Source organism: Gymnoscopelus braueri (assembly GCF_963280865.1).
Source record: "Gymnoscopelus braueri genome assembly, chromosome: 12".
NCBI lineage: Eukaryota > Metazoa > Chordata > Actinopteri > Myctophiformes > Myctophidae > Gymnoscopelus > Gymnoscopelus braueri.
In genome coordinates, this window is record NC_137614.1 from 35,877,187 (window position 1) to 35,904,292 (window position 27,106).

General features: G+C 42.9%; 1 protein-coding gene across 2 annotated transcripts in view; it reads right to left on the reverse strand.

Annotated features, from left to right (window-relative positions):
• Nucleotides 1–641: 641 nt before the first annotated feature.
• Nucleotides 642–27,106, reverse strand: part of dennd2c (DENN/MADD domain containing 2C) — a 32,412-nt gene continuing 5,947 nt past the window's right edge. For both annotated transcript variants that reach the window (XM_080445035.1, XM_080445036.1), the window contains 17 exons: nt 24,915–25,048; nt 22,163–22,281; nt 21,395–21,553; nt 20,136–20,208; nt 19,430–19,480; nt 18,777–18,961; nt 18,342–18,451; nt 17,873–17,942; nt 16,893–16,970; nt 16,143–16,283; nt 8,452–8,600; nt 7,557–7,734; nt 6,730–6,771; nt 3,167–3,275; nt 2,677–2,919; nt 2,503–2,589; nt 642–1,623 (listed from right to left, as the gene is read on the reverse strand). In XM_080445035.1, coding sequence (XP_080301161.1) covers nt 1,592–1,623; nt 2,503–2,589; nt 2,677–2,919; nt 3,167–3,275; nt 6,730–6,771; nt 7,557–7,734; nt 8,452–8,600; nt 16,143–16,283; nt 16,893–16,970; nt 17,873–17,942; nt 18,342–18,451; nt 18,777–18,961; nt 19,430–19,480; nt 20,136–20,208; nt 21,395–21,553; nt 22,163–22,281; nt 24,915–25,048 — 1,960 coding nt within the window. In that variant the 3' untranslated portion in view covers nt 642–1,591. The remainder of the gene's footprint in view (nt 1,624–2,502; nt 2,590–2,676; nt 2,920–3,166; nt 3,276–6,729; nt 6,772–7,556; nt 7,735–8,451; nt 8,601–16,142; nt 16,284–16,892; nt 16,971–17,872; nt 17,943–18,341; nt 18,452–18,776; nt 18,962–19,429; nt 19,481–20,135; nt 20,209–21,394; nt 21,554–22,162; nt 22,282–24,914; nt 25,049–27,106) is intronic.

Sequence of the window (27,106 nt, forward strand, 5' to 3'; positions counted from 1 at the left end):
GGCTTGCTTCAATTCTCTTTCGTGGAATCGGGTCATGGCTAAATTTAGCCAGGGTGAACTGGCTAAACTAATCTTCAAGATAATTCAGTTTTCATGGAACCGATTCAGCCCTAATCCTGGCTAAATTAAGCCAGGATAGGGGTTAAACCCAGGCTTTAGCTCTAATTCACCTTTCGAGGAATAGGGCCCAGGCTGTACGGACCCGACTTTGTCAAGCCTGGATTTGACTTAAGCCCAGGCTTATTTAATTCACCTTTCGTGTAATAGGCCCCTGGAGGTATAATTGGGAACACCAGGACTATCCTGAGCCAGACACCACATGGAGCATGCACACCATGCCCACCATCACCGGGGACCGACTCGCCCCACTCTCTAACCGTCTATGAGCACTCCTACTTGGCCCACAAGTGCCCCACTCTAATAGCCTTGATGGGACGTGTCTATGCCAGCTGTTGGAGGTTCTTAACTTTGGACATGGGAGAGGGAAGAAGCCCAGGGCCTTCTTGGCCCACATAACATTGCTCTTCTATGCTCTTGTTCCCAGGAAGCTATCCAGTGACCGCCAACCCCCATACTCCCCTCTACCCACCTGAGTGGCACCCTGGGCCCACCACACACACACACACACACACACACACGGAAACTATGAAAACATTTATTTAAAACATATGGCAGAGACATGCTTATAAAAATAATAAAAAATACTGTACATTATTTCCACATTGTGCAAAGTGTGAAGCTTTTACAGATCCAGTTGATAGAAAACAACTAAGAAGATGACTAACTTCTGGATGAATAAATCAAATGAATTTTCCCAAAAGTTTTTCTTCAAATTAATCTTGGTCCACGGAAACATTGCATTTATGAGATTTAGCTGTAGTCCAAAGAAAAATACCATCGCAGCATAGAGGATCTCAATATTCTAACCAGAACACATAATAACAGTAAACTTTTTTTTTTTTTTACAGGATGTGCTTAAAATGATGGACGACAAACAAGTAGAACTGAGATGTATTACAACAAACTTCCAATTGCATGGAATATTATAAATTATTTTTGTGTTCCTTAAGTACTTTAAAACATCTTCTTAAAAGTGGAGATCATAAACATTAACTGAAAAAGTCAACAGTCGAGCTGGTACTTCCTTCCAGCTAGATAGGTTTACATACATTCAAAACAAAACAGAAAAGAAAACATCTATTTGAGTAATACTTTGACCAAACAAATGACTTAATAACACTAGCATGAATAATGGTTAGTTACGACAATATGTGTTCAAGTTAATAACTTTAAGTAGCTGAAATGTTTCCTGTTGACTCATAAAGACAATAGTGTGCAGTCTAAATGTCATCACACGATAGAAATCAAATATTTGCCGTTTCTTTCCAATCACAAGTGCACCGAGCATGTTACACGTTCATGGGTGGCCGTGAGATCTGTCACCTGACAAATGAAGCTAGCTGTTAAACCAAACAGCCAGTCGACTGTGCCACTGTCCCCTCCAGTGAGATCACAACACTGCCTTGTGCTCTGATCTCCATTACGTTCCAAATGGAAATCATTCAATTTGACGAGGCTGCTGGAATTTCTCTCACTTAATCTGTAGGAACTTCATCTTGTTTCCTGAAATAGAACACACAATGATTACATGAACACTCCTAGCAGTAAGCAGGTACAGTAATTCCATGCTATGGACTATGTCGTCCAGTGTAAAACACATTTAAAAAAATGCCAAAAATGACACATGCTACACTATGTCGTCCAATGTAAAAAACATTTAAAAAATGCCATGCTACACTATTTCGTCCAATGTAAAACACATTAAAAAAAGAGACATGCTCAAGAAAATGGCTGGAAATGGTGGAAAGCAGATCCTCCTGGACAGGAACATTGATTTGATATTATTGAAGAAATATATGTCTCATGGAAAAAATGACGTATAATCTGAACTAAAGCAGTTATTTGAAAAACGTTGGGAACAATGGTATTTGTATAAGAGTAAATAGTGTATACCCCCCCGCCCCCTTGTATTTTCATTTCCATGTTATTGTATTGTATTCTATTGTATTGTGTTTGTATAGTTTTCTCTTTTTTTTGCGTCCATTTTCAATGTATATGGTGTTCTTGTTGTATCTGTCTGAAAAATAGACAGTTTAAAAAATAAAAAAGAGACATGCTACACTATGTTGTACAATTTAAAAAACATAAGAAATGCCCTGCTGCTCTGTCATCCAATGTAAAAACCATTAACAAAATGGCATGCTACAATATGTCATCTAATGTAAAAACCATAAAAAATTGCCATGCTACACTGTCATCCAATGTAAAAGCCATTTTGAAAAATGGCATGCTATACACCATGTCATCCAATAAAATAAAAAAACAATGCTACACCATCTCGTCCAATGTAAAAACCATAAAAAAGACGTGCTACACTATGTCGTCCAATGTAAAAACCATTACAAAAAAATGCCATGGATACTACGGTAAAACATGACTAACCTAGTCCTTTGAGGAATTTGTTCACACTGCTCGGTTCTGGCTCCTGACAGGAATCCAGATATTCTGCAGCTCTTGATTCAAAGAGACCTATGGGGACAGTAAGAAAAAGTTTGTGATCAAACTTGACACAGCCTGGAATAGATACGTCCAAAATGTTCTCTTTCTATTCTCTACCTTTGCCCGCGCCCTTGCGCAGCTCCTTGTCCTGGATGAATCCAGCGAACATCTGCGTGTCCATGAAAAGCTGCAGGAACTGGCGGACTCCGCGGGAAGGGTGAGACTTGCGGAAGCTGTCGCGCTGAAGCTCCCTGGCTCCGCTGGCCGACTCGGCCATGTGAAGAGGGTAGTGTCCCACGAGCTCGACAAAGAAGCGCACAAAGGCCTCCGATATCAGAGAGCTCAGCTCAGTCTGCTGACCTGTTAACACATTCATTTACTTCAACCTTGGTGTCTTCATTTTAGGTGAAACTTTTAAATAGGGCTTAAGTGGTGATGAACTGGTGGATATATTTTCATGAAAGCTCATCAGTAGGATCAGTAAAAAAATTATTTTGTTTTGAAATTTGTTCAAAAAGGACAAGGTCATAATCAAGGTTGAGACCTTATTTGATGGTGAATCATGCTGCTGCTACTGTATATATTACATGTGCAGTATGATACCAACCTCCAGAGCTGTCTCCAACCTCCTGTCTGAGGATGTCATCCTTCTCCTCCAGGACCTGCTGTAATGCTGCCTGGAGTTTATTTGGCAGAATGCAGTCTTCATCACCCAGCTGTCACATATATAAAGAGTTAATATAAAATGCATTTTATTTTTTAAACTGCTCAACTCCAAGTCATACCTGACCTGACATCATCTGACCTTCTTTATGACACGCACCCTACAGTTCAGTAAGTTTAGAGGACTGAGTGATACATCTTTTCTTGGCATGATCCAGTGGTGTGTTCAGGGCATTAGACTGAATGTTTTACTGACTAGCTCCAATTTCTGTTGACAGAGGACACGGCGTGTCACCGTGTGTGGTGAGGAGATTGCTTACACAATGCTGAACTCAAACTATTCACTTCCTACCTGCTTTAATTTATTTTTGCATTTATTCATTGAACTATTTATCTTCTAGAGAATCACACAAACTATTTTCCCACAACAGCAGGCTTATCATTAAGAAAAGCTCATATATCATTGATTACAGGACAATATAGGTTTTCACATTGCAGCTCATTTTCACTTCTAAGTCAGCATGAAATCTGCCCTTGGTAATGTGCTTTAATCCACAGCAAATAACATTTTATTTATTTATTATTTATTTAACCTTTATTTAACCAGTACAATCACATTGAGACCATAGTCTCTTTTACGAGTGTGCACTGGCCAAGAGAAGAGGCAAATAAATGTTACACAGCTCTGCCAGTAACAACAATACCATGTTCGTCCTTCGCGTGCGAAGATGACCATTGACTTCACGATGTCTTGTGGGTGCGAAGATGGCTGATGAGGCCGATCCTCGCACGAAAGGACATGACAAAGACAAACATATGACATCCGTAATACCAAAAACCTACTACCAAGGGAGGCTCAGAGAGAGTCTAAATATGTGTTTGAGACCTTATTTTATGGTGAATCATGCTGCTGCGTGTGTAACATATAAGTTAAACGGTTGTACCCACTGAACTTTGCCCTTTCAGATCTCCACAACTATTCAGGCTCGGTGGCAGTTAAACCTGCAATCTGTATGTATGTACAGTATGGGCTTCATGCAATACCACTTGTCAACCAGTAGATGTCCTACCCGACTACAGTATCAGGCCGGCAGCCATATTGGCATGAAATAAATGTGTAATGTTACAGTACTTCATAGGTGGTACCAATTATACTGATTAAGGTATTGTTCCTTTAAAATATTTCAAATTACATTTTTCTGCCTCCTCCCTCCTCTAGCTGTCACCTGCTAACTCATACTTTTCTAATCAAGGAGCCGAGAGAGAGAGGACAGGGGGGCTTGGAGCGAGGATACATCAAATGGATCCTTTGTGAAGTTTTTTGTCAGAAAGAGTGACGTAATAATTGAAATCTGTTTAGTTATTGGATACGGAAGCAGGCCGTCTCCTCTGGCTATGGGATGTAAACTACGCTGTCTGGGAGATGGGATCCAAAAGCTGCGCCGAATCGCAGACTTCAAAGTGATGATTTAGAAACGTTTATTCTGCTCGTATTCGAATAATGTAAACATGTTTATTTTAAAAGTCGATTGATGAATGGCCAGAACTAAGGGTATGCTTTACAGAGAGGAATTTGCGTGTGTGAAAGTGTCCCACTTGATTAAACTGGAAGAGAAATGAGCTATACTGTATATCTCTGAAAAACAGTGATCAATGATGTGGAAACAGTTCATTCATTCAGCAGTTTTTATAGCAGTTGCAAATTTCACTTAGATACAGATACTATTACTACAATTGCAGCTTTGTTGTATTTCAACACTGTTCATATCTTTATTTTTACGATTGTTCTTTTTTACTACACAAGTTCCCTCAGCCTTATGCTCCCTCAGCCCTATGTTCCCTCAGCCCTATGTTCCCTCAGCCCTATGTTCCCTCAACCCTAAATTCCCTCAGCCCTAAGCTGAATAACTTCCAAACAAATTCACACAACTCCACAAAACAGTGGTTGAGTATAGTCACTTAACACCACACCACACAACTTTGACACAAGGTTTGTCATGGGGCCAGGGGAAAACTGACTAATATCCACCCAAATTCACCAAAACGGGACATGGACATAATTTTCTCACTGATTGGTCTTAAAGGGGGTGTGGCCTATCACAAGAAGTTACATGATTTCATATCAGATTAATTGAACATCCATCATAACACCACAATATTATTGTGAAAGGTTTGTCATGGGGTACAACTGAATAACTGTTCAATGTTCATGCCAATTTTTTTACTTGCGCAGGCGCCACACAACTCGGGAACAATGCAAGTCAGGAATACATGCCCACCTTGCAATATCCCTCTACCTGATGTAGTCTTTATGCAAGTTGTCTGACATGTTGGAGTCTCAGGCTTATGATTATTATTATATATTTGTTTACCTTTATTTACCCACGGTAGGTATGCTGAGCACGAGTGCTCTTTTTCAGCAACGCTCTGCATCACATTCACACAGACACGCACACATTAAAACCTGGGAGCTGCCCAGTAGCACTTCAAACGAACATCCTATTAACAAGCATTAATTAACAGTTAATAATATATCATAATAATAAATATAAGTCCTTATCAGATGCTTATTAATCTTATTTGTTAATAAAACCTTCAAAATTGTTTATAATATTGACAGAATTAACAGTTAATAAGGCACCTATAAGATGTTTATCAACCTCATTTAATAAGGCTCTATAAGTGTTAATAAGTGTATTGTTATATTATAAGGCCATAATAAGCATTAATGAATAGTTAATAAGGCACTTATTAAGTTAATAATAGCATCGTAAGCATGTTTATTGTTAGATTATTAGACACTTTTTGGGTGCACCCCAGGTGCCAGTTTTTGTGTTGCTTTATTCAGTATTTAGATATTTGATATTCATTTTATCAGACACTTAACAAACCCATTGTAACTTCAAACTCCATTTTAACCCTGTTAAATTCATTGAAAACACGTCCTTCGTGGTTCTGGTGACTGATATTGTCATAATGCGTGAGAGGGACATGTTTTCTCCGTATGTTTTTTCATTAGCAGGACAATATCACCAGGACCAAGAACTGGTTTTGACTGGAATTGAGTCTAAAATGGTTAAAATGGAGTTACAATGGGTTTATATTATGAAAAAAAAATGAATATCAAATATCAATATTGATATATATTTTTGTTAGGGATTGAGGGAACATTGGGCTGAGGGAACATAGGGCTGACCAATGAAGTATACAGGGTTGACACTTTCAGTCATCTATTAGTTGGCTGCCAAAGGAACAAGCCTTCATGTTTGTCTCATGTCGTGATGGTAGAACACATTCTACTCAGCTATAAACCAACGTCCTTGAGCGATATTGCATCACATTGAGTTCTACACTGGGTGGATGGAATGTCGTGTTTTTCCGATGCTTGTCACAGAGATATTCTAGGCCAACAACAGACAAGTAGAGACCCATTCATGTATCATATATTGACACAGGGATTCGGAGCCACACCTGTCATTCGTGTTACATAATGATGTGTGTACACACCTGAACGATGAACTTGTCCGCACACAGATCCACTATGAGCACCTGGAGGAAACAAAAGAACCGTTTAATGGCCAAAATACATATCTGCGTGCCTTTCTATAATAGATCTAAAACAACTAATAATAAGTCCCTCCAGAAAATGTTTGCCACCACGAATACGGCATTGTCAACCTGGCGTCCCTAATTTGGGCGGTAACCGGAACTGTCGGTACAACAACTTAGTCGGACCCTTTTTCTTTCTGTGGAACGCTCGGTACAAGTGGCCCCCTTGGTGAGAACAGTCGGCACCAGTGAGGCGGAACACTCGGCCCACTTGTTGAGAACAGACTACAGCCCCTTATATAAAGTTGGTGAGAACAGACTACAGCCCCTAGGAACTAATTAGGCAAAAACACGTTTAAAACGACCGTGAAGCGGACTTGAGCCACGAGAGGCCGAGTGATCTCACCGTGCCGAACGTTGCGAAGTATAGGGACAGAATTGTAAATCATCGCCTCTCCCCCCCTAGTCTCTGTACCCCTGTGACGGCAAACATGGCCGGTGGTAGGTTCTGTTGGCCAGAAATACCTGGTGGGTCCGACTGCTCCGAGGTCACCGGATTTGTGGGTCCAACCATTCTGAGGTCGCCGGATTTTACTGGCTCGGACTAGGTTGTTGTACCGACCGTTCTTGTATTCTTTTGGGCACGTCATTATAGGCAAAACATTTTTTTAAATGTCCAAAAATTGCCAGTAACACTTAAAAACTGTCAACCTGGCGTCCCTATTTTGGGACAACATTAGTGGTTATTACTGTGCACGGACGGAAACAAGCGTATTTTAACTGACCTCTTCGATGGGCAGTTCCCACAGCTGGGGCAGGCAGGGCGCCAGCACCCCCATGAGGAAAGGGGTGGGAGAGCAGGTGATGTCCAGCATGCTGGTGGGTAACACGGGTATGAAGGTATGCTGCCAGGTGAAGGGGTAGAGCAACGCCAACACTGCATGACCACAGTGAGACAGAACACTGTGCAGAGGAGGAAAGAAACATGACCACAGTGAGACAGAACACTGTGCAGAGGAGGAAAGAAACGAATACAACACTTCATTTTACTTGATCGTCTCTCACAAACAGTTATAATAGCCAACTAAAAGATGGGGGGACTGTTAATTAAAGAAAAAAGGAAATAAATACTAATATGTCACAAAACGGCACAGATTAAGCCTGATTTATAGTTCATCTTACAATGGTGTCAAGCACCAAACAACATAGCCGACCTAGAATCTCACAACGTATCACACCCGCGATGTTCACCGCTTTCATATGTTGTTCACCACTTTAATGTTAATTAAACAGCTAATGTTTTGTAATAATAATCTAAATGTGCAAATTACTACTGGTAATTGAAGTTTTCAAATAACTGTAGTGGAGCAAAATGTTCAATATTTGCCTCTGAGAGGTAGTGGAGTGGAAGTTTAAAGTATTGTAATGCCGAGAGTTGATTAAATACAGTGGGTTCCCTTGATTTTATTGGAGGGAGGTGTGCAGGAGTAGTTTGGGGATAACGTTGATTAGAGAGTTCAAAGGGGGTGGGAAAAAGCGGTGCTGTAATTGCATTTGTTATTTTTGATTCTTTTGTTTTATTGTATCATTTTATAATTGTGTTTCCTTTGCTTGATGTTTTGTGTAAAGCACATTGAATTGCCTTGTTGTTGAAAATAAATGTGCATGGCCTTGCCTTACCTGAGCTTGTCGGCGATGAAGATGACCCTTCGCTCCAGCAGCAGAGATGCAATCACTTGCAGCAGCCTCCCCACACTCAGACACTGCAGCAGGCTCTCAAAGTCCACGTGCTCCAGTCTGGAGTCCACCGGCCGACACAGAGTCAGCACCTGTAATGATAATGAATTTATTTATAAAGCGCATTTCCAAACAAGGTTACAAAGTGCTTTACAGATAAAAGAGCAGCATAATAATCATACAGGTTTAAAAAACATACAAAGGGCCCACTCTGTGTGGAGTTTGCATGTTCTCCCCGTGTCTCCCAGGGTAGTTAATACCCTCACAAAAACATGTAGTAATCCTGGTCACTATACTGCCTCCCCCTGGTCAGCCAGGGCGCCTGATGGAGGGGAAAGGAACTGGTTGGAATAACGTGTTCCTTCCACGCGCTACGTCCTACCAGGGAAACTCCCCCCTGTTAGGTGATAAGAAGGTCAGTTGGCTCTCAAGGAGGCATGAGCTCGGCCCTGGGCTCCCTAGGCTGGTGGGGGGAGTGAAGTGCCCAGGATCATTTAGAAAATTGGCACGGGTGAAATAAAAGGGTTACAAAAATAGTGGGATAAAATATTCATTTAAAAAAACTAAAAAAACATACACAAAATCAACACATAAAATCAATCTGTAACAAAATTAAACAGAAATAACAGAGAAGAAAGAAAAATGAGGAGGAAAAGGGCAAAGCCAATAGGAAAGGCCTTAACATAAAAATAGGTTTTTAGAAGTGATTTAAAGGAAGACACTGAATTTGCTAGCCTCAGCTCTACGGGCAGGGCATTCCAAAGCGTGGGTCCCCGGACTGCGTGACGAGGTGAGACGTGTGGACTTTAAGGGGAGCCTTACCCGAGGATCTAAGGCAGCGCCCAGGTTCATAGGGGGTTAGCAAGTCTTTTATGTAGCTGGGGGCCAGTCCCTGGCGGGCTTTAAAAGTTATCTGTAAAATCTATTCTAAATCTGACAGGTAACCAGTGAAGTGCAGCTAGGATGGGTGTAATGTGATCACGTTTCTTAGTGTTGTGACACGGGGACACGCATATCGAGAGTTATGCATATAACTAAGGTTCTACGAATTCCGGATGACCGCCAGAGGCAGTGTTTTCAACACCTGGATATCCATCACGCGCTCGCGTATGGGTCGAATATTAATACCAACAAAGTCACTCGTGACCTGTGTGCACGCACGCCACCTATATAGGGGCACACAGCGTTCATCCTCCTGAAATCTTTTCGTCGAGAATGAGATTCCGAGTGACAGTCAACTCTGGCGGTCATCCGGAATTCGTAGAACCTTAGTTATATGCATAACTCTCGTTCTACTTCATTCCTACTGACCGCCAGAGGCAGTGTTTTCAACACCTGGATGACTAATACCAACATAGTCACGAGGAATCTGCGCTTACCGATGTCGGTTTGCAGATAGAATAAACAGACAACACCACAGCCGTCGCCACAGGATGCGAGACGGCCAGGTTGACTATATATAGGAGCGGGCAAAAGCCCATGAAAGATGAAGCCCATTCGGCTGCATCTCATGGCCTGCTCCAAGCCTGTATCACTGAGGGAGAGGCTCTGGCAACACCCGCGGTCAAGAAAGGCCTTGGGGGAACCTAGAGGCCCCCTGAAGACGTACATTTGCCTGAACGCAGCAATGAAAGTCTCCATTAAGCCAAGGCACAGCTGTGCCCTTCCTCACAGACAAATACAACCAAACTCCAGCCATCACAGCTATGTCCTGCCACAGAGCCCGGACGGGACACAATAGGCAGGTACTAGAATGCAGTTGCTCCACCTCTGGTTGAGGAGCAAACTAACAAATCAATAGGCTAGCTGACGTGAAATGCAGAAAGCCTCTGAGGACGTAAGGAGGGGTCGGCCATATGGTAAACCAGACCCATCGGAATCCCACTTTAACAGTCTCTGGCAATGGCCAGGGCATGAAGCCCATCTACTCACTTTTGCAGATGGAGCAGTGAGGACAAAGAGTACTAGCAGATAGTCATCTGAGAGCAGCCCGATGTACCGGCTGGGGACAAAGCTTCCAATACCACAGGCAAGCATCATGAAGGCACCCATGCAACCTGTGGGGGCCACACGCGGAGAGCATCTCAATGGTAGAGAGGCTGAACCCTCTATCTAACATCATCCGCAGATATCTAGGGCAGCATAAGCACAGAGCAACGCTCCAACCCATGCAGTGGCCCTTGTCCCGACTAGAGCACAGTCTACACTCGCTGGCGTGCAACGCCCTGGTGTACGATGCACAAAAATCCAGTAATTTCTGGACATTAGTTTTGAATTTCAGTGGTCAATGACGCAGCCGAAGGTTAGGAGTGAGGATGCCCCATGCACCTCCCCCCCTAACTGTGACAGGAGATCTTGTCTCTGTGGAGAGGCCAAGGCACTTCATTGAGAAGCTGCAGTAGGCCAAAGCATCTTGCCCTAACGGACTGGTCTGTCCCGGAAGGGAGAACTACAGTCAAGCACGCGTTATGCCCTCAGGGCTAACGGTACTACCGCTCTGCCATACCTATGCACGTGATCCGAACTGCTATCGGATCCAAGAGGCTTCCAGTGGGAAACAAGTCCGCAGCCTGGACTGTACACCCAACAAGCGCATTGCTATGAAATTTGCAAGATGAGGCAAGGTCCACGAAAGGAGCTTCCAAGCCTCCTGCAGAGACTGACTGGGTCAAGCGCCCCAGAAGGCAGACTGTTGACATATTGTGTTATTGAACACGGCATAAACATCCTGAGGGCCAGGTGCACTGCACGCAGGTCCAGTGCATTAGCGACACTGGCTGGAGACCCTCATCATTCTGTTGCAGTCTTGGGGTTCGAGGCCCAAGCCACAAATATATATGCACATTTGTACATGAGTGAAATTTGTCCGCTGTATTTATTTACCCATCCTAGAACTACTAGGAGCAGTGAGCAGCCATTCCCCGGCGCTCATGGGGCAATTAGGGGCTCAGACAGGGACACACATCGACCCACTTCTGGCCTGGCGTCGAACCCGGGACACCCAGAGGCTCTGGCTCATTACCAAAGTAGATAGTGCCAATTCTCTAACCATGCAAGCAAACGCCTAGAGTGACAGGCGCTGTATAGGCGCTGGATAGGCGCTGGATAGGCGCTGGATAGGCGCTGTGTCTGCGCATCAACACTCGCATGCCGGAGGGCCAGGGCGAGGTAGTCAAGGGAATGTCCAATACGTCACATTCCAGCCGCTGTGGCATGGCCCTAGTTTGCAGATCAGAGACTAACACCGTGGCCATGAGCAACGGTCATCCAGCTCGACAGCTTCATCTAGTGACACCACCAGAGAAGCAATGCTCACAGTTTACCGTTTAGGCGTTTAGCAGGCGCTCTTAATCCGGATCGACTTACAGTAAGGTAATGTAAGTAAAGTAAGCAATGTTGGCATCAACCACCAGCCTTAGGTCTAGCCATATTGGGCTGTACTCCCCATGGCTGACAAGTCCTTGGTAAGAGGTTCTGGAACTGGCCCACATGCCAAATCTCATGATGTACGGCACCGAGGGTGTACAATGACGATAGTTGTTGGACGCATCCATCTAGGCCAAGCCGTTATATGGCCAGCTGGGCTATGTACTCTCAACGCTTTCGTCCAGCGACAAGCAGTAGCGGAGTGGGACACACTTACTATGCTGAAGCTATGTTGCGGTGGTCCGCACGTGGTTCCTCAAAGCGGCAGAATGGGATACATTCTCAACGCTGACCCCTTTTTTTTTTTCCTTCCGTCCAGCGACAAGCAATAGCGGAGTGGGACACGTACTATGCTGAAGCTACGTTACGGTGGGCCGCACGTGGTTCCTTTCCTTTTCCTCTGGCCAGCGACCAGCAGCAGCGGAGCGAGACACACTCCCAATGCCAGCGGTATATTCCAGTGGGCGCACGCCGCAGTGGCGTGGTACCTCCAAAAGCGGCAGAGCGAGACACACTCTCAACGCTAATACTTTCCACTCCTTTCGTCCAGCGACAAGCAGTAGCGGAGCGAGACACACTCCTAATGCTTACGCTATATGGCGGTGGGCCGCCCGCCATGATTTCTCAAAGCGGCAGAGCGAGATGCACTCTCAACGCTAATCCTTTTCCCTTCTGTCGTCCATTGACAAGCAGTAGTGGAGCTACCAGCAGCAGCGGAGCGAGACACACTCCCAATGCTAGCGGTATATTCCAGTGGGCGCACGCCGCAGTGGCGTGGTCCCTCAAAAGCGGCAGAGCGAGATGCACTCTCAACGCTATATCGCTGATCCTTTTCCCTTCTTTCGTCCAGTGACAAGCAGCAGCGGAGCGAGACACTCCCAATGCTAGGGGTATATTCCATTGGGGGGCACACCGCAGTGGCGCTTACAAATGCAAAATACAGCATGCAGCTGGTATAACATGACTGTCAGTCATTATTTCTTGTTTCCTTTTTTCCTGTCCAGCCTCATCATGATTTGTGTGCATGGGGATCTCATCTTAAACAAGCTCAGTGCTTAATGAGTTTTCCAATTTAGTAGACCTTGTACTGTGAATTTGTACTTCCATGTACTGCTTTCAATTCAGTGGCCCAGAGTTCGTCATCCTGATAATTCCTCTAGCTGAGAAAGCATCCTGAGGGCTCAATGCTAGCATCCCTGTGGGAGGCAAATCAGCCACAACCACGGCCAACCCAGTCGACCTTTCTGCCAGCAGTATGCTGCTGCAATTAGAGCCGAAACATTCACAGCCATAGCCTGTGTCAGGCACCATAGTCGGGACATGACCGGCACAAGTAATGGACCTTCTCTTCTGGGACCAGAGGGGACCAGCAATTGTTGCAATAATCCATGGGCAACAGCAACAGAGTGAGACACTCAATACTACTGATGACGTAGCCGTAGCAAAAGCGAGAATCATTCAGGCTACAGTGTCAAGGACACAGTATGATAGTCAAGAAGTGGCAAAGCGAAACCCACTTCAGTCGTCATATAGAATTATTTAAGAATATTTCACTACCAAGCACATAGCACAGTATACTGCATATGTTGAATAGCCGTAGTGAGTACCAGGTACACACAGTATTAGTGGGTAACAGCAGCAGAGTGAGATACACTTAGTGCTATTGGTAACGTAGCCATAGCAAAAGAGCGAGAATTGTTCAAGCTACAGCGTCAAGTACATATGTACTTGTTAATGTATTGCGTCTTGGACACAATTAACACAATTAACAGTAATGTTAATTAATGTTGTCTTGGACCCCAGGAAGAATAGCTGCTGGTTTCCCTTTTGCCGCAGCTAATGGGGATCCATTGCCAATAAACAAAGCTTATTGATTATCAGTACACAGAGTACAATGTTACTAATATGTAACTTCGTCGTAGCAAGGAGCAAGAACCACTCAAGCCACAGTGTCAAGTCATGTGTCAAGTACCCACAGTATGATAACCAAGTGATGGCAAGCAAGACACACTTGAACCATACCAGTATTATAATTCCATTTTACTACCAAGCACAAAGCCGTTTAACCTGAATAGCAGCAGCGAGTCACACTCAAGCTATGATACACACTCAAACTGTGAGGTTAAGCACCCACAGTGGCAGTATTGGCATATCCCTGTATGTCACGGGCAAAATATGCTGCTTAAGTCAGTAGGCTACTACTGAGCAGCGTTCTACCACTTGACATGTGTTCTGGCGCTCAGGAGCTGGGACATGTAGCACACATCAGCTTGGTAGTGTGTTACTCTCTGAACATAGCACCAAGTACATGCAGTAATAGGTACACAGTATATCGTCCAATAACGACAGAGTGAAGCACACTATGGATGCTAAAAAGCATTATTTTACACTTTGGGCTATTCAAAAATAGCAGATCTACAAGCTCATAGCGCGGCACCAAGTACATGTAGTAATAGGTACACAGTATATCGTCCAATAACGACAGAGTGAAGCACACTATGGATGTCCTTTATTAGCTGCAGCTAAATTATATTTGGACTGGTTAAATTGGGGTTTGAACCAGGGACCTACAGACTTGCAGGTAGACAGTGTACTGACTGAGCCATTGGATAGCAATCAAGCTAACAAGCGCCATATGTCTGGTAGATAGAATGTCTGCGTCAGAGTGAGAACCACTTCCAGCAAAAACATTCACAGAAGCGCTCATATAGTGGTGTAAAGTAACTAAGTACATGTACTCAGTACTGTACTTAAGTACAATTTCGAGGTATTTGTACTTTAATGGAGCCCAGTTCTCTGCCACTGCGCTCATTAACGCTTTGGTCGTCTCCTCGAGGCGAAAGAACACCTTCTATGAGACACAATAACCAGTCAATCTGGCTCCACCGCCGTCGTGTCATCGAGGCGAGAGAGCACCTCCTGTGAGACATTATTCAGGCAATCAAGTTTCGTCGCGGTCTTCTCAAAGCGGCAGAATGGGATACATTCTCAACGCTGAATACTTTCCCCCCTTTTACTTTATTTGTCTGTAGACAGCACAATACATGCACTCACCGTCGCCAATGCACAGCTATGGCTCCCAACAACGGTGGAGCGGGGAAAGCCTGTTATTGTCGTTAGCTCCAATGCTAGCAAGCCGCCCGTCGCGTGCTTTTTTTTTTTTTTTTTTTCCTTGTTCCTTTCCGACAGCCCCTATGAACGGGGTAACGTAATTCCATGGTAGCAGGCTACGCAGTCTCTGGAGGACGGACCGTAGTCCGTAGCCCCAACCGTGTTGGTTACGAAACTTTCACGCGCAGCTGCAAGTATCGACCTACGCTTTGGAGGCGAAAAGATGAAAGAGGATGAACGCTGTGTGCCCCGCCCCTATATAGGTGGCGTGCGTGCACACAGGTCACGAGTGACTTTGTTGGTATTAATATTCGACCCATACGCGAGCGCGTGATGGATATCCAGGTGTTGAAAACACTGCCTCTGGCGGTCAGTAGGAATGAAGTAGAACATTGCTGTCGGGGGGGAACCTTGTATGTCCAAATCTGTTACTTTTCAGGAAATGATAAGAACCTGCTGTTCCAATGGGCATTATTTAGTCACAAGCTCTTCTTAATACTTTTCATTGGTTTAATATTTATAAAACAAGGATCAAAAGAGGCACGCACATCCATATACCATTTAAAGGCAGGAGCTGAACTTCAAAATATCAAACAAATAATAAAAGTTTGTTTGTGAGCTTGTAAATCTGCTATTTGGAGATGAGGTTTGGGCCCTACAGTAACGATATACACATGCAAATGTTTTACTTAAGTAATAGTAGCATTACCAAAATATAGAAAACCTCTGATAAAAGTATACGTCCTGCATTAAAAACGGACAAGTAATTGACATTAAAAATATTTACAGTACCAAACTTTAAAGTACTCATTATGCAGAATGACCCGTTTCCCCATCATTAGTACATGAATGTGTTCAACACTTTAATGTTGCCGCTGGTAATGGTGGGGGCTGATTTTAATTACTGTGCTGCTGGTTAGCATAACCTATAATAATATGACACCCTCGTCCTCCCCCTAGACAGCTTTTGTTTTCATCCGTGTCCACTGTCCACATCCGTGGGTCTCCGTGGATCGTCAAAATAAGGTAAAACGCTGGCAGTGGCGGATGAATGAATGAATACCTGGCAGTGAATGTGTTAAGTACAACAAATTTACCTCATTCCCTGAGCCGGGCAGGAAGCTCTTGACTGTGATGGTGCGTCCGGGGGCGGGGAAGGGGGCCTCCATCACGCTCCGCATGAAGGGGTGCACCAGCGCCGGGGACATCTCCCTACGCCTCTCCACCTCCTCCAAGATCTGCACACATCCACATAGAATGATGATGGAGAGGGCCACTATATTTCCACACTCACTCCAGAGGGACACATTTTAGCTATTTTTTAATTGGAATTCAATTCAATTTCAAATGCATTTAGTTATACTTATGTTAACTTTATGAACTACAAATACATTGGACATAAAAAAGACAATAGAATTGTAATACTAGTTAATAAAATGGTTCCATACTTTAACCCATTAAGAAGACCGGGAACGCATCTTGTGTCATTTTAGATTTCTGGCTATTCAAAAATATTGTTTAAAAATCGTGACTCAAACATTTGTAACTCAAATCTTTGCTTCTGGGGGGGGGGGTCCCTGGAACAAAATATTTTGAGATGGGGGTCCGTGGCCAAATACATATCATTTTGGGCAGTCCTTGACATAAAAAAGTTTGAGCACCACTGATATAGAAACATACGTTTTTCAGAAAACTGTTAGGATTTAGAAGACATTTTGTAGACTCGGCCCTCAGGTCTTAATGGGTTAAAAGGAGCTGCCTGTAAGTGATCATTTTTGGTTCAAAAGTTCAATTTTCTGATCTCAGAGTTCATGCTATCTTGGTCTGTTGCTGTCATGTTGCGTTACCTTTGCAAACAGGTTGAAACATCCCAGTCTGCTGACAATACAATGCACTTCAGGAAGCCTCTTGCCCTTCCCGCTGGGCTGGAAGAGAGAGACACACACACACACACACACACACACACACACACACACACACACACACACACACACACACACACACACACACACACACACACACACACACACACACACACACACACACACACACACACACACACACACACACACACACACACACACACACACACACACACACACACACACACACACACGTTTGATGGGGACTCATAAAGCATTGACTCATGAACTACGTCTTAAAAGTAGCCTATAATCAAGACCCGTGGTTCTCGACCTTTTCTGGATCAGGGCCAACGTGAAAATCTTGAAAGCGTTCGCGGCCCACCCATCTGACCACTTAACACGGCGACCGAAGTGGTCATATGGGTGGGGCCGCGTGCGTTTTCAGAGCATGTTTATTCTAATGATCAATCCATCGACTGTGTTCCGGCTTGGATCAATGGAACTAACGTAGTGTACTGTAAGTTCCTATTTAACGCCGTCACTATGAAAATTCATTTGTCAATGTTTTAAAGGAAGTATAGCATATTACAATGCTGATTGGGCTCACGGAGATTTAAAAAACAAATCATATAAAATGGGGGTCTGTGGCTTAATGCATATAACAGGGAGTTCCTTGAACTAAAGAAAAAAAGAATTCTCCATCAGAGAGGGAGGGGGATGTGACATTGGAGAAATCATGAGATTCTTCTGGCTCTCTGTCATCAACGCACAAGGTTTTTATGGCCAGTGATTTAAAAGCCCTGGTCCTCTGAGGTGCTGAGTAAGCACTTGGCCGCCATGCCGTCTTCACTCATACACACAAGCGCACATGCATGCATGCACACACACACACACACACACACACACACACACACACGAAAGGACGGTGACTCACACACGCACAGCTAAACATACACACTCACCAGGATCTTACGACAGTAACCAAACCACCGGCTGCCGTCCTCTCCGGTTAGAACAAAGGAGAAGGTCTCGCTGCAAAACAGTTGACGACGCAGAGATGAGACAAGCAGTTGATTTGGTTCATTTAACCCATTCAATCCAGGAAGGCACATACTGTAGGCCTACTGTCATTTTAGATTTTTAGCTATAACCATTTATTATTAAATTTATTATTAAATATCTGAGTTAAAGATGTTCGCTTGAAAAAGTACATATATTCAAAGATTTGCACAAATGTTCAAGATTTAAAAAAAATAGCAGATCTACAAGCTCGTAGCTCGTAGCTATGAGCTTGTACATCTGCTATCTTTAAATAGCCAAAATATAAAATATGACTAAAATCTAAAGTTACACAAATGCGTTCCCAAATTGAATGGGTTAAAAAAATATATATACACTGTGGATCAACAGGCTGTGCTGTGCTGTGCTGACCTTGGTGCGTCTGCTGAGGGCCTCCAGTCCTCGGCATCGGGGAAACAGAACATAGGAATGACCCTCAGCCGATCCTCTGCCTCCCTGGAGTTGCGAGATGCCTTCTCGAACTGGGGAAAGAGATGGGAAACCGGTTAACAAACACCCTGAATATAAAAATAACCCAAGAGACAACAACATTAAAAAACGGCTTCCAAGTTATTTCTTCAGCTGGCGGAAACACCGCTTTTACTGGATGCCCCTCTCCAGACGTCGACAGTACATATTTGTTTCGTACCGTCAAATGAGATTACATCTAGTTTGGACATGGAATCGTACTCATTATGTACACAGAGGTTCCACTCAGCTAATGTCATTTGACCAAAGCTCAGTCTTCGCTGAGCTGAGGTGGGGGGAGGGGAGGGGTGGTTGTGGCTGTTAAAAAGTCCATCTTACAAATTTGGGGAATTGCTGTGTGATCTGTGGGGAGTACGTGTTCCCCGGGGAGCCCTTCCGCAGAGACACCACCACGAACAGCTGGAAGAGCTGCTGCTGTTGGAGCTGGATCAGGTCTCTCTCCAGGGTGCGGTAACCGGGCCGTCGCTTCAGCGTGGACTGGATGTACACCGACCGCCTGGAGCCTGGTGCACAACACGTGGGAACAAAACGGGAAAAGAACTCTCAACCACATGAACTCCAGCATCCCTATTCTGGAGGGAACATTCAGTAGTGTTTGATAAAGCACAAAATCAGCATCGTAAATGCATTTTGTAATAAATATTTCTATTCAAGGCTACCAATGTACGCTATTTTTTAACTATGCTTTATTTCAACTTTGAAATTACACTATACATCAAGTGTGGGGCTGCCAAAACATTTCTCCCATAGAATCCTGGTATAAAGAAGTTTGAGAACCCCTGTTCTTGATCCTCTAGAATTCAGTAAGTAATTTTCAAAGCTCACATTTGACTACCGAATGATCAAACCGGGCACGAGGGAAATATCCGCCATTGGCATTCAATATAAATTTATATCAACAGCGATGTGTAACTTTTGACCTAGATGCAGATTTGATCTCTGCCGAGATACTGTACATGTCATTGTGGTACCTCTTGTGCCGTCCTCGGGGTCGCTCTCCGTCCCGCTGGTCTCCTCCGTCTCTGTTGACAGAGACAGTGAGAGGAGGAAGAGATCAGGGAGGGGCAAACAGATGGAGGGGGGAAATAAAACGGGATGAGACGCCACAATCAGCCGCAGACAACCCGTCTTTGTTCGATAAGCAGGCGCTGGCCCTGTTGCGGCTGGCCTTACACACATCATCAAAAGCTGGGTATTTCCAAAGAGAAGCCCCACTTAATCACATTAACCCTGCCGTCCTAATTTGGGGCAAATTTTCTAAACGTCTCCAAGATTTTCAACATTGTTCAAAAATGTCCCAAAAAAAATATTTTACATTTTCTATTTTTATTTATATTCTTTCCCCAAAAGAAATAGCCAAATTATTTGTCATACGACAAAGTACACCGACAGAACACAATGATTACATTTAGTCTATTTTCGATAAAATATTTAAATATGGGTTTCTCCCCAGATTTTTCTGCTCAACCGTAACAAAATGTAACGTAACATAACTTACTGTGGGATCCAATTCTAAGTTGTGAGGTGGGTTTTGCATACAGTATTATGTAATTGTGGATCACTTCCCGTCATTTTGTGGGCAACATTGTGACTTCCTTCTTATCTGTTTACCAAATTTTGTCCAATGTGTGTGTGTATGTGTGTGTTGAGTAGGTACAGTATGTACACATGTCACACCTCGTACGGAGCCCTGGCTCTTTACTCTCTTCCCTCGCTTGGCGTCGAAGATCATCCGAATCCTGCTGACATACTGGGACACACGACACACATGCATGGACACAAAGGTTCATTATTAGAACAAATGACATGCCATCATGATCATCATAACCTGGTGGTGTCCAAAATGTTTAAAAAAAAATAGCGAAAATCTACAAGTTCACAATGCATCAACGTGTTGTGCCCTTGTAGACTGGGTATTTTTGCTGCGATACCATCACACAAATGAAGTATAAAATAGGGCTTAAGTGGTTAATAGTGGCTAAGTACATAATGATATTACGGATGTCAAGCATACTTCACAATTACATTCCCACATTTTTGCTGTTGCTTTTCTTATGGCATCAGAGGAATGCAGTAGAATGGTTGATGCTTGGTACAGGTCATGACACAACAGGTCCTGCACTGCTGCTCACAGCCTGGGAAATTAGTTCACTAAACATGCAGAAACTATGGCGCACACAGGACGCTGAAACATATCTTGAAAGGGGCACAGGTGCCTTTTGAAAGCTATCAAACTAGTCGATTAAATGATAAAATATGTATGTATTGATTTAAATTAATTCAATTTAAAATGTTCTTATTTCATTTTCTTCTTCTTATTTATCTATTTATTTAAATGTTTTAACTACAGCAGCATAGATGGGCCATGAAGTCAAAGATTTTCAAAAATAGCAGCTTTAATTCTTTTAAAGCAATTAACCATCCTTGCTAGTATCAATTCTATCTGCATTACACACGGCCTCACAACTCATCATATACAGTACACACACGCGTACACGCCAGAACTCCTGTGCTGTTCCTTTTCTTTTCTTTTAACCGTACCTCATCTTGTGCATTCCGTTCTTTCCACACCCTTTCCACGTCCATGGGTTGTGCATCTGAAATCATGCGTTCTCTTCCCGCTCCCCTACAGTCTCTCTAAGAGCTATCTATTTCTCGCAGTTTCCGCTCCTTCCTGCACTGCAAGTCACCACCGACTGCAACACATTCCCATTGCTTCACGTCATCTTCTACACAAACTGGAGCGCTTGTAGATCTGCTATTTTCAGCGCGCAACACCCTCACGCAACTAACTAAGGCTTAAATGCTATCTATTTATCTCAGTCTCTTCTCCTTCCTGCTCTACAAGTCAGCGCTGTCACATGGGTTCACAAACTAGACAGCAGTCCAATTTTGCCAATTAATAGCAGATTCAAAAACATGGGATTATTGCTTACCAGAGGCTGCCTTTGTGTTTTTTGCGTGCTTGTGTGTCTTGGCGTGGCTGGTTTGGAGGCATCTACCAGGGTTGAGGGACTGGGTGATGTTACCATGTTGGGCTCCTTCCTTTCCACTTTACCAGCATAGTATTGCAACGTCTGGGGCTTTGGTGGGAGCTGTAAGACATGATGTTGCAATAGGATCTTATATGAACATATGGCACCACTGGACTGGGCAGTTTTGTTTGATTTTGCCGACATGGTTGATTTGCACAGACTGTAGCTGTCTGCAAAACCGATAATCTAAAGCGCACATTTAACACCATGCATTTGCTCAAAGCACAACACAAAAAGTTGGACCACCAGTACTAATACAAAATAAATACATTACTACAACAACAACAAAAACTACTACTACTAAACAAGTTGAGGAACACTGGTTTGAACTGTCGATTATTTTTGATAATTAATTTAATGTATGCAATTAATTTGAGACCATAAAATAATTGTAAAATAAGATAATAAGTACCAAATAATAGCAAATGCTCATCACATGTTAACTGAATACAACAGACAGCATCAAATTGCGTTTACCCAACAGTCAAAAACATTACTTTCCATTGTATAATATTCAACAAAGAGAAGCATTCATATTTTGTTTACGTAGACATCACTAAACCCATTATCCAATTGCAAAGTTGAAACTTTGATTGTTTTTCTTTTGAAGGATTCAATGAATCGTTTCACCCCTACTATGTAATATCAAGCTATTCTGATCTCCATTACTTTTGGTGCCTGGTGGGGGTTCAGCCTTTGAGAAACTGTCCACGGTTTGGGTCTCCCAATTTGGACACACGTAGGGGAAAACTTGACATCCTCATAGGGGTTCTCTCTGGTCACGTCACCTAAGGGGAGATGGGTGACAGTCAATAGTAGTTAAGACAGAAGAGATCAGCAGAAGTAAATACTACATAGGTTCTCCGTTTTGAAAAGGAAAAGGCGACCACACTGGCTTCCAGTATTTAAGGCAGTGGTCCAGGAAGTTGCCAGCTTGATTTATAGTTAGGAAACCAAACGGACCCTTACGGGTCTGTAACTCTGGGAGGGTACAGATGGACGCAATTCCATTTGTACACTCCCAGAGTTATGGGGGTCCTTGGCCTTAACGCAAATCAAACTGGGGGTCCTTGAAATGTTTACGTTTGAGAATCCTTGATTTAAGGAGATACACAGTGTTGCAGTACATACTGTCAGAACAGTGAAGGAGCAGATTTTGTATCTCTTGACATGGGATAATAATACATAATTAAAACATCATTGTCATATCTTTCAAATTATTCAATGCATGTTAACTGCTTATTTGGTTCCTTTCGTTGTTTTTATGTTTGCACAAATATAACCGGATAGAAAACAAGGAACCCCGTGAATTAAACAATAAACAATATCATGGCTGCAGCAAGAATCATTTTTGAACTGAAGAGGAAACTCTATCCATGATTACTGAAATGAAGAATATTATGAACATCCTTCATCTCCGTGAGATCAAACTCAAGTGACACCATGTAGGACAGGACTTTGGAGTTTTACGTCATGTCCTTGACGAGAAATTAAACTATTGACTGAATCGTATAATTTAGGGCTTGTTCTATTTTCTTGTTTCTTCTATTTTCGCATTACTAGAGGGCATGCAAACGCATTAGTTGAATTATTGCCATAACCTGATTATTCCCAGTTATCGGATTTATTGTGTGCATTGTAAACTTCCCTGTCAGTGCCCTTAAAACGCTTCGCTGTAGCAGTAAAACAAGATTTATAAATGGAACTTTTAACAGCAGTTGAAGCTGTGTATTCGGCCCCCGTGACTAGAAGCCAATGGTCTTTATGGCTTCCTGTCTTTGTCTGCTTTTAATGAGACCCCTGCTAGCTTCGGAGGTCAGAAAAGGTGACAAGTTGGCATTAGAGCTGGGTGACATGACGCAACCGATTTTAAACCTGCCGTCCCTATTTTGGGCACGTCATTACAGGCAAAAAATCCAAACATTTAAAAAAAAACAGCAGATTTACATGCTTGCATGTGGCGAGCCGCGTTGTGAGCTTTTAGATCGGTTATTTTCCTTATCTTGTAAATGGGGTTTTTGAAGTGTTATGAAATGTATATTCAATCTGCCTCCATCACTGACCGTTTTGTCTAAACGTCATTAACTACACACTCTAACAACGTATCACCGTGTTTGTTTACGCCTTCATCTACTGAAATCCCTCCCTCTTTGCAACACAAGGTAAAGGGGAAGCATTGCAACGCAGACAAAAAAGGATTTAGCATTTATTACTTTCCCATAAACTGTAGAAAAGACACTGAATCCTCCATAACCTAGCCTATCACGTTGGAGGATATGAAATATCGCACAGCTCTTGGCATTCTGTGAATAGTCAGTCAATTCGCAACGCCTCTAAATAAAAATACATTTAAAAAGGTGTTGAGGATTAGAGCTGCAACTATCGACTATTTTCTTAGCATTTCTTTCTATCCATAACCTTTTTTTTTTTATAATCGCAAAGTGCATCAAATAAACACATCAAAATTGTGACGCTTTGTGAGTTTGTAGATCTGCAGTACTTCAGCTATTTTTTGACAAATACTAAATACTAAAAGGGTTAGTAAAAATGGGTTGCTTATCTTTTATAAATCAGCTAAATTGAGTAGTTAGATTAAAGCCGCACTATGTAACTTTCGTCTTCTACCCCGGATTTGAACCCGGATTCCTGCGCAGACATTTTGACCATTGAGCTAGCAAGAGTCTGCCTGCTTGCTCAGGGGATGAATTGAATCTTTGACCATCAGGTCAAAATTCGTGTCAGGTCCTGTGTCTATAGGTGAGACATGACCTTTTGACACGATCTAAATGTCTCGACAGAAGAGCAGGGAGACAAAATACAACCACCCCAATTGTATAAGTTATATTGTGTTAGTATACTCTACCATACAGATTGGACAGAATTACATTTTATTCATAAAAAAAAAGAGTTACATAGTGCCACTTTAACCCATTCAATCCGGGGGACGCATCTCATTTTTAGATTTCTTTGGGCTATAAAAAAATAGCAGATATACAAGCTCAAACTTGTAGATCTGCTATTTTTGAAAAATCGTGGAAAATATTTGCAAATCTTTAAATATATATAATAAAAAAAGATTTAAAAAAAAAGAACATTCGTAACTCAAATCTTTGCTTCTGGGGGGGTCCCTGGAACAAAAATATTTTACAAATGTTAAAAAATACATATATTAAAAGATTTGCGCACATTTTCACGATAAAAAACAAACAAAAAAAAAAACAGATCTACAAGCTCATAGCGCGGCACTCGGTGCCACGCTATGAGCTTGGATATCTGCTATTTTTTTTGAATAGCCCAAAGAAATCTAAAAAATGACATAGATTCTTTCCCGGTTCTAAATGGGTGAACTGTCGCAGCCATACTGAGGACTGCCACACTCTGGAGCCCACGGCCCCGGTGTGACAGAGGAAGTGAAACTCACTGTCAGAGACTATGTCCTCATAAATGCTGTCGTCGGAGAAGGCGTGGTAGAGGCCGGAGGAGCGCCTGTCCTCGCCTCCCAGCATGCCCTGCTGGCTCGTCAGATGCACCGCGTCCTCGTACTCAAAGGACTTCCTGCGTTGGACAGAAGGAGGGGAAGAGGCCCGGGGACAATGAGAAACAAAAGGCCTGGCTGTTGTCCTAAAAGATAGCCTAGATCAGTGGGTTCACAACGTGGGGTCCAGGGACCACCGGGGATCCTCGGGCAATACAGCATCACAATCATTTTAACCACTTTATGCATTTATACGTTGGCTATTCAAAAATAGCGGATCTATACAAGGTCACAGCGCAGAGTCAGTGCGAGCTTGTACATCTGCTATTTTTGAAAACATTTGACAAAACCCAAAACATTTTGAATAATTTTGCATTTTTTAAACACAAAACATTTTCACATGGGGGTCCGCAGCCAAATACTACATCCTTGACATGAAAAGGTTTTAGAACCACTGGCCTAGATCAGGGCTTCACAAACATTTTCAGCTTGAGGCCCAAAAAGGTACATTTGGCGTCTCCCTGAGACCCAAACGTACCAAAATATTTTATGAATTCATCAATTAAATTAAATTAAAAAATGTGTTAAAAAAGCCGATCTGCAAGCTCACAATGCGTCGCGATGCGACACGTTGTGAGCTGGTAGATTGAAAATGTATGGAAATGTAGTCCTTTTGAACATTTCTGAACTTCCTTTAAAAAAAAAATATTTTTTGTAGAATTATTATTATTGAAAATCTTTTGAAATAATTTAAGAAAAATTGTAAGGAAAGATATTTACCCATGACCCATAAAAATGGACCGTGACCCATTGTTTGGGGAACATTGGCCTAGATAGATGCTATTGTTCCCTCTATTGTCTTTGAGGTTTGTCCAAAGAGCCACTCTATTGGCTAGACTTCCATATGTTGATATCCAATCCAATTCAATCCACTTTATTTATAGAGAACATTTAAAACAACAGCGTTGAACCAAAGTGCTGTACACTCAGTAAACTAAATATAAAATACTGCGAGTAAAACAACAAACAATAGACAGGGGGAAAAAAACACATGGAATCAGCAACTCTCATCATGGAGCACTAGTTTGGGTTGGGCTGGGTTATGTTATCATAGGCAAAGATTTTCTAATATTTTCAAAAGTAAAAAAAAGCTGTGAGCTTGTAGATCAGCTATTGTCGCTGCACGACACCGTCGTGGGACGAAGTATAAATCAGGCTTAAGTGTTGGTTAACCACATGAACCCTAGCATCCCTATTCTGGGGGCGAATATTCAGCAAAATGTGTCGAATGTTCGCAGATATTTTCGGCAAAGATATTTAGTGTAGAGGGAAAAATTAGGGGGCTAATTTGACTCCTGCGGTAATCCAGTCAACTATAAAGTATAGAGGGTTTAAGTGGTTAATACACATTCACATTGAGGCTAAACACAGAACTTAAAGGAAGCAATAAGCCTCAAGAGACCGTGGTTTATAATGAATTTTAGACCAGTACTGATACATGCGGTCCGGATGTGTGGTTTACAAACGGTGTGCCGTGAGACAAGTCCAGGTGTGCCTTGGAATTTTGTGACACCACACATTAGTACTGCATTAATATACATCTATACAAAAGTTATTAATAATTCTTTAATTTACAACGGTATATCAATACTTTGTGTTGCCCATTTCCCAATACAGAGGCAAATTATCCTGTATCTACAAGCTCACAATACATTGCATCCCAAGAAAAGAAAACATGTTGATGGCAATGATACCAGCAGAGAGTGGAAATGGCCACAAAGCAGGGAACTGTACTGCTGGAAGATGAGTCACCAAATCAGAGTCATCTGTGTATGAGTGACTTAATGCCCATTTCCCTATGCCTTGATGGTATCAGTGGCTAATTGAGTGACTGAGTGTGTCTGTGTACATGGGACGAAACGACCAAAAGTGACCCCGGTATCCTTGGCTGCTCCACAACTAGGCCATGTCCAGACAATGGAGTGCGATGCTGCCACAGATCATGTGACACCGCTCCTGGAATCCGGCCAGCAGCCAGACTCGGACAGCACTGTCCCTCACAGAGCTCTCGACCCCCCCACCCACCCTTTTAAACCAAACAGGAGTAGGATAGACCCCAGGGCCCCTGGGGCAGACCA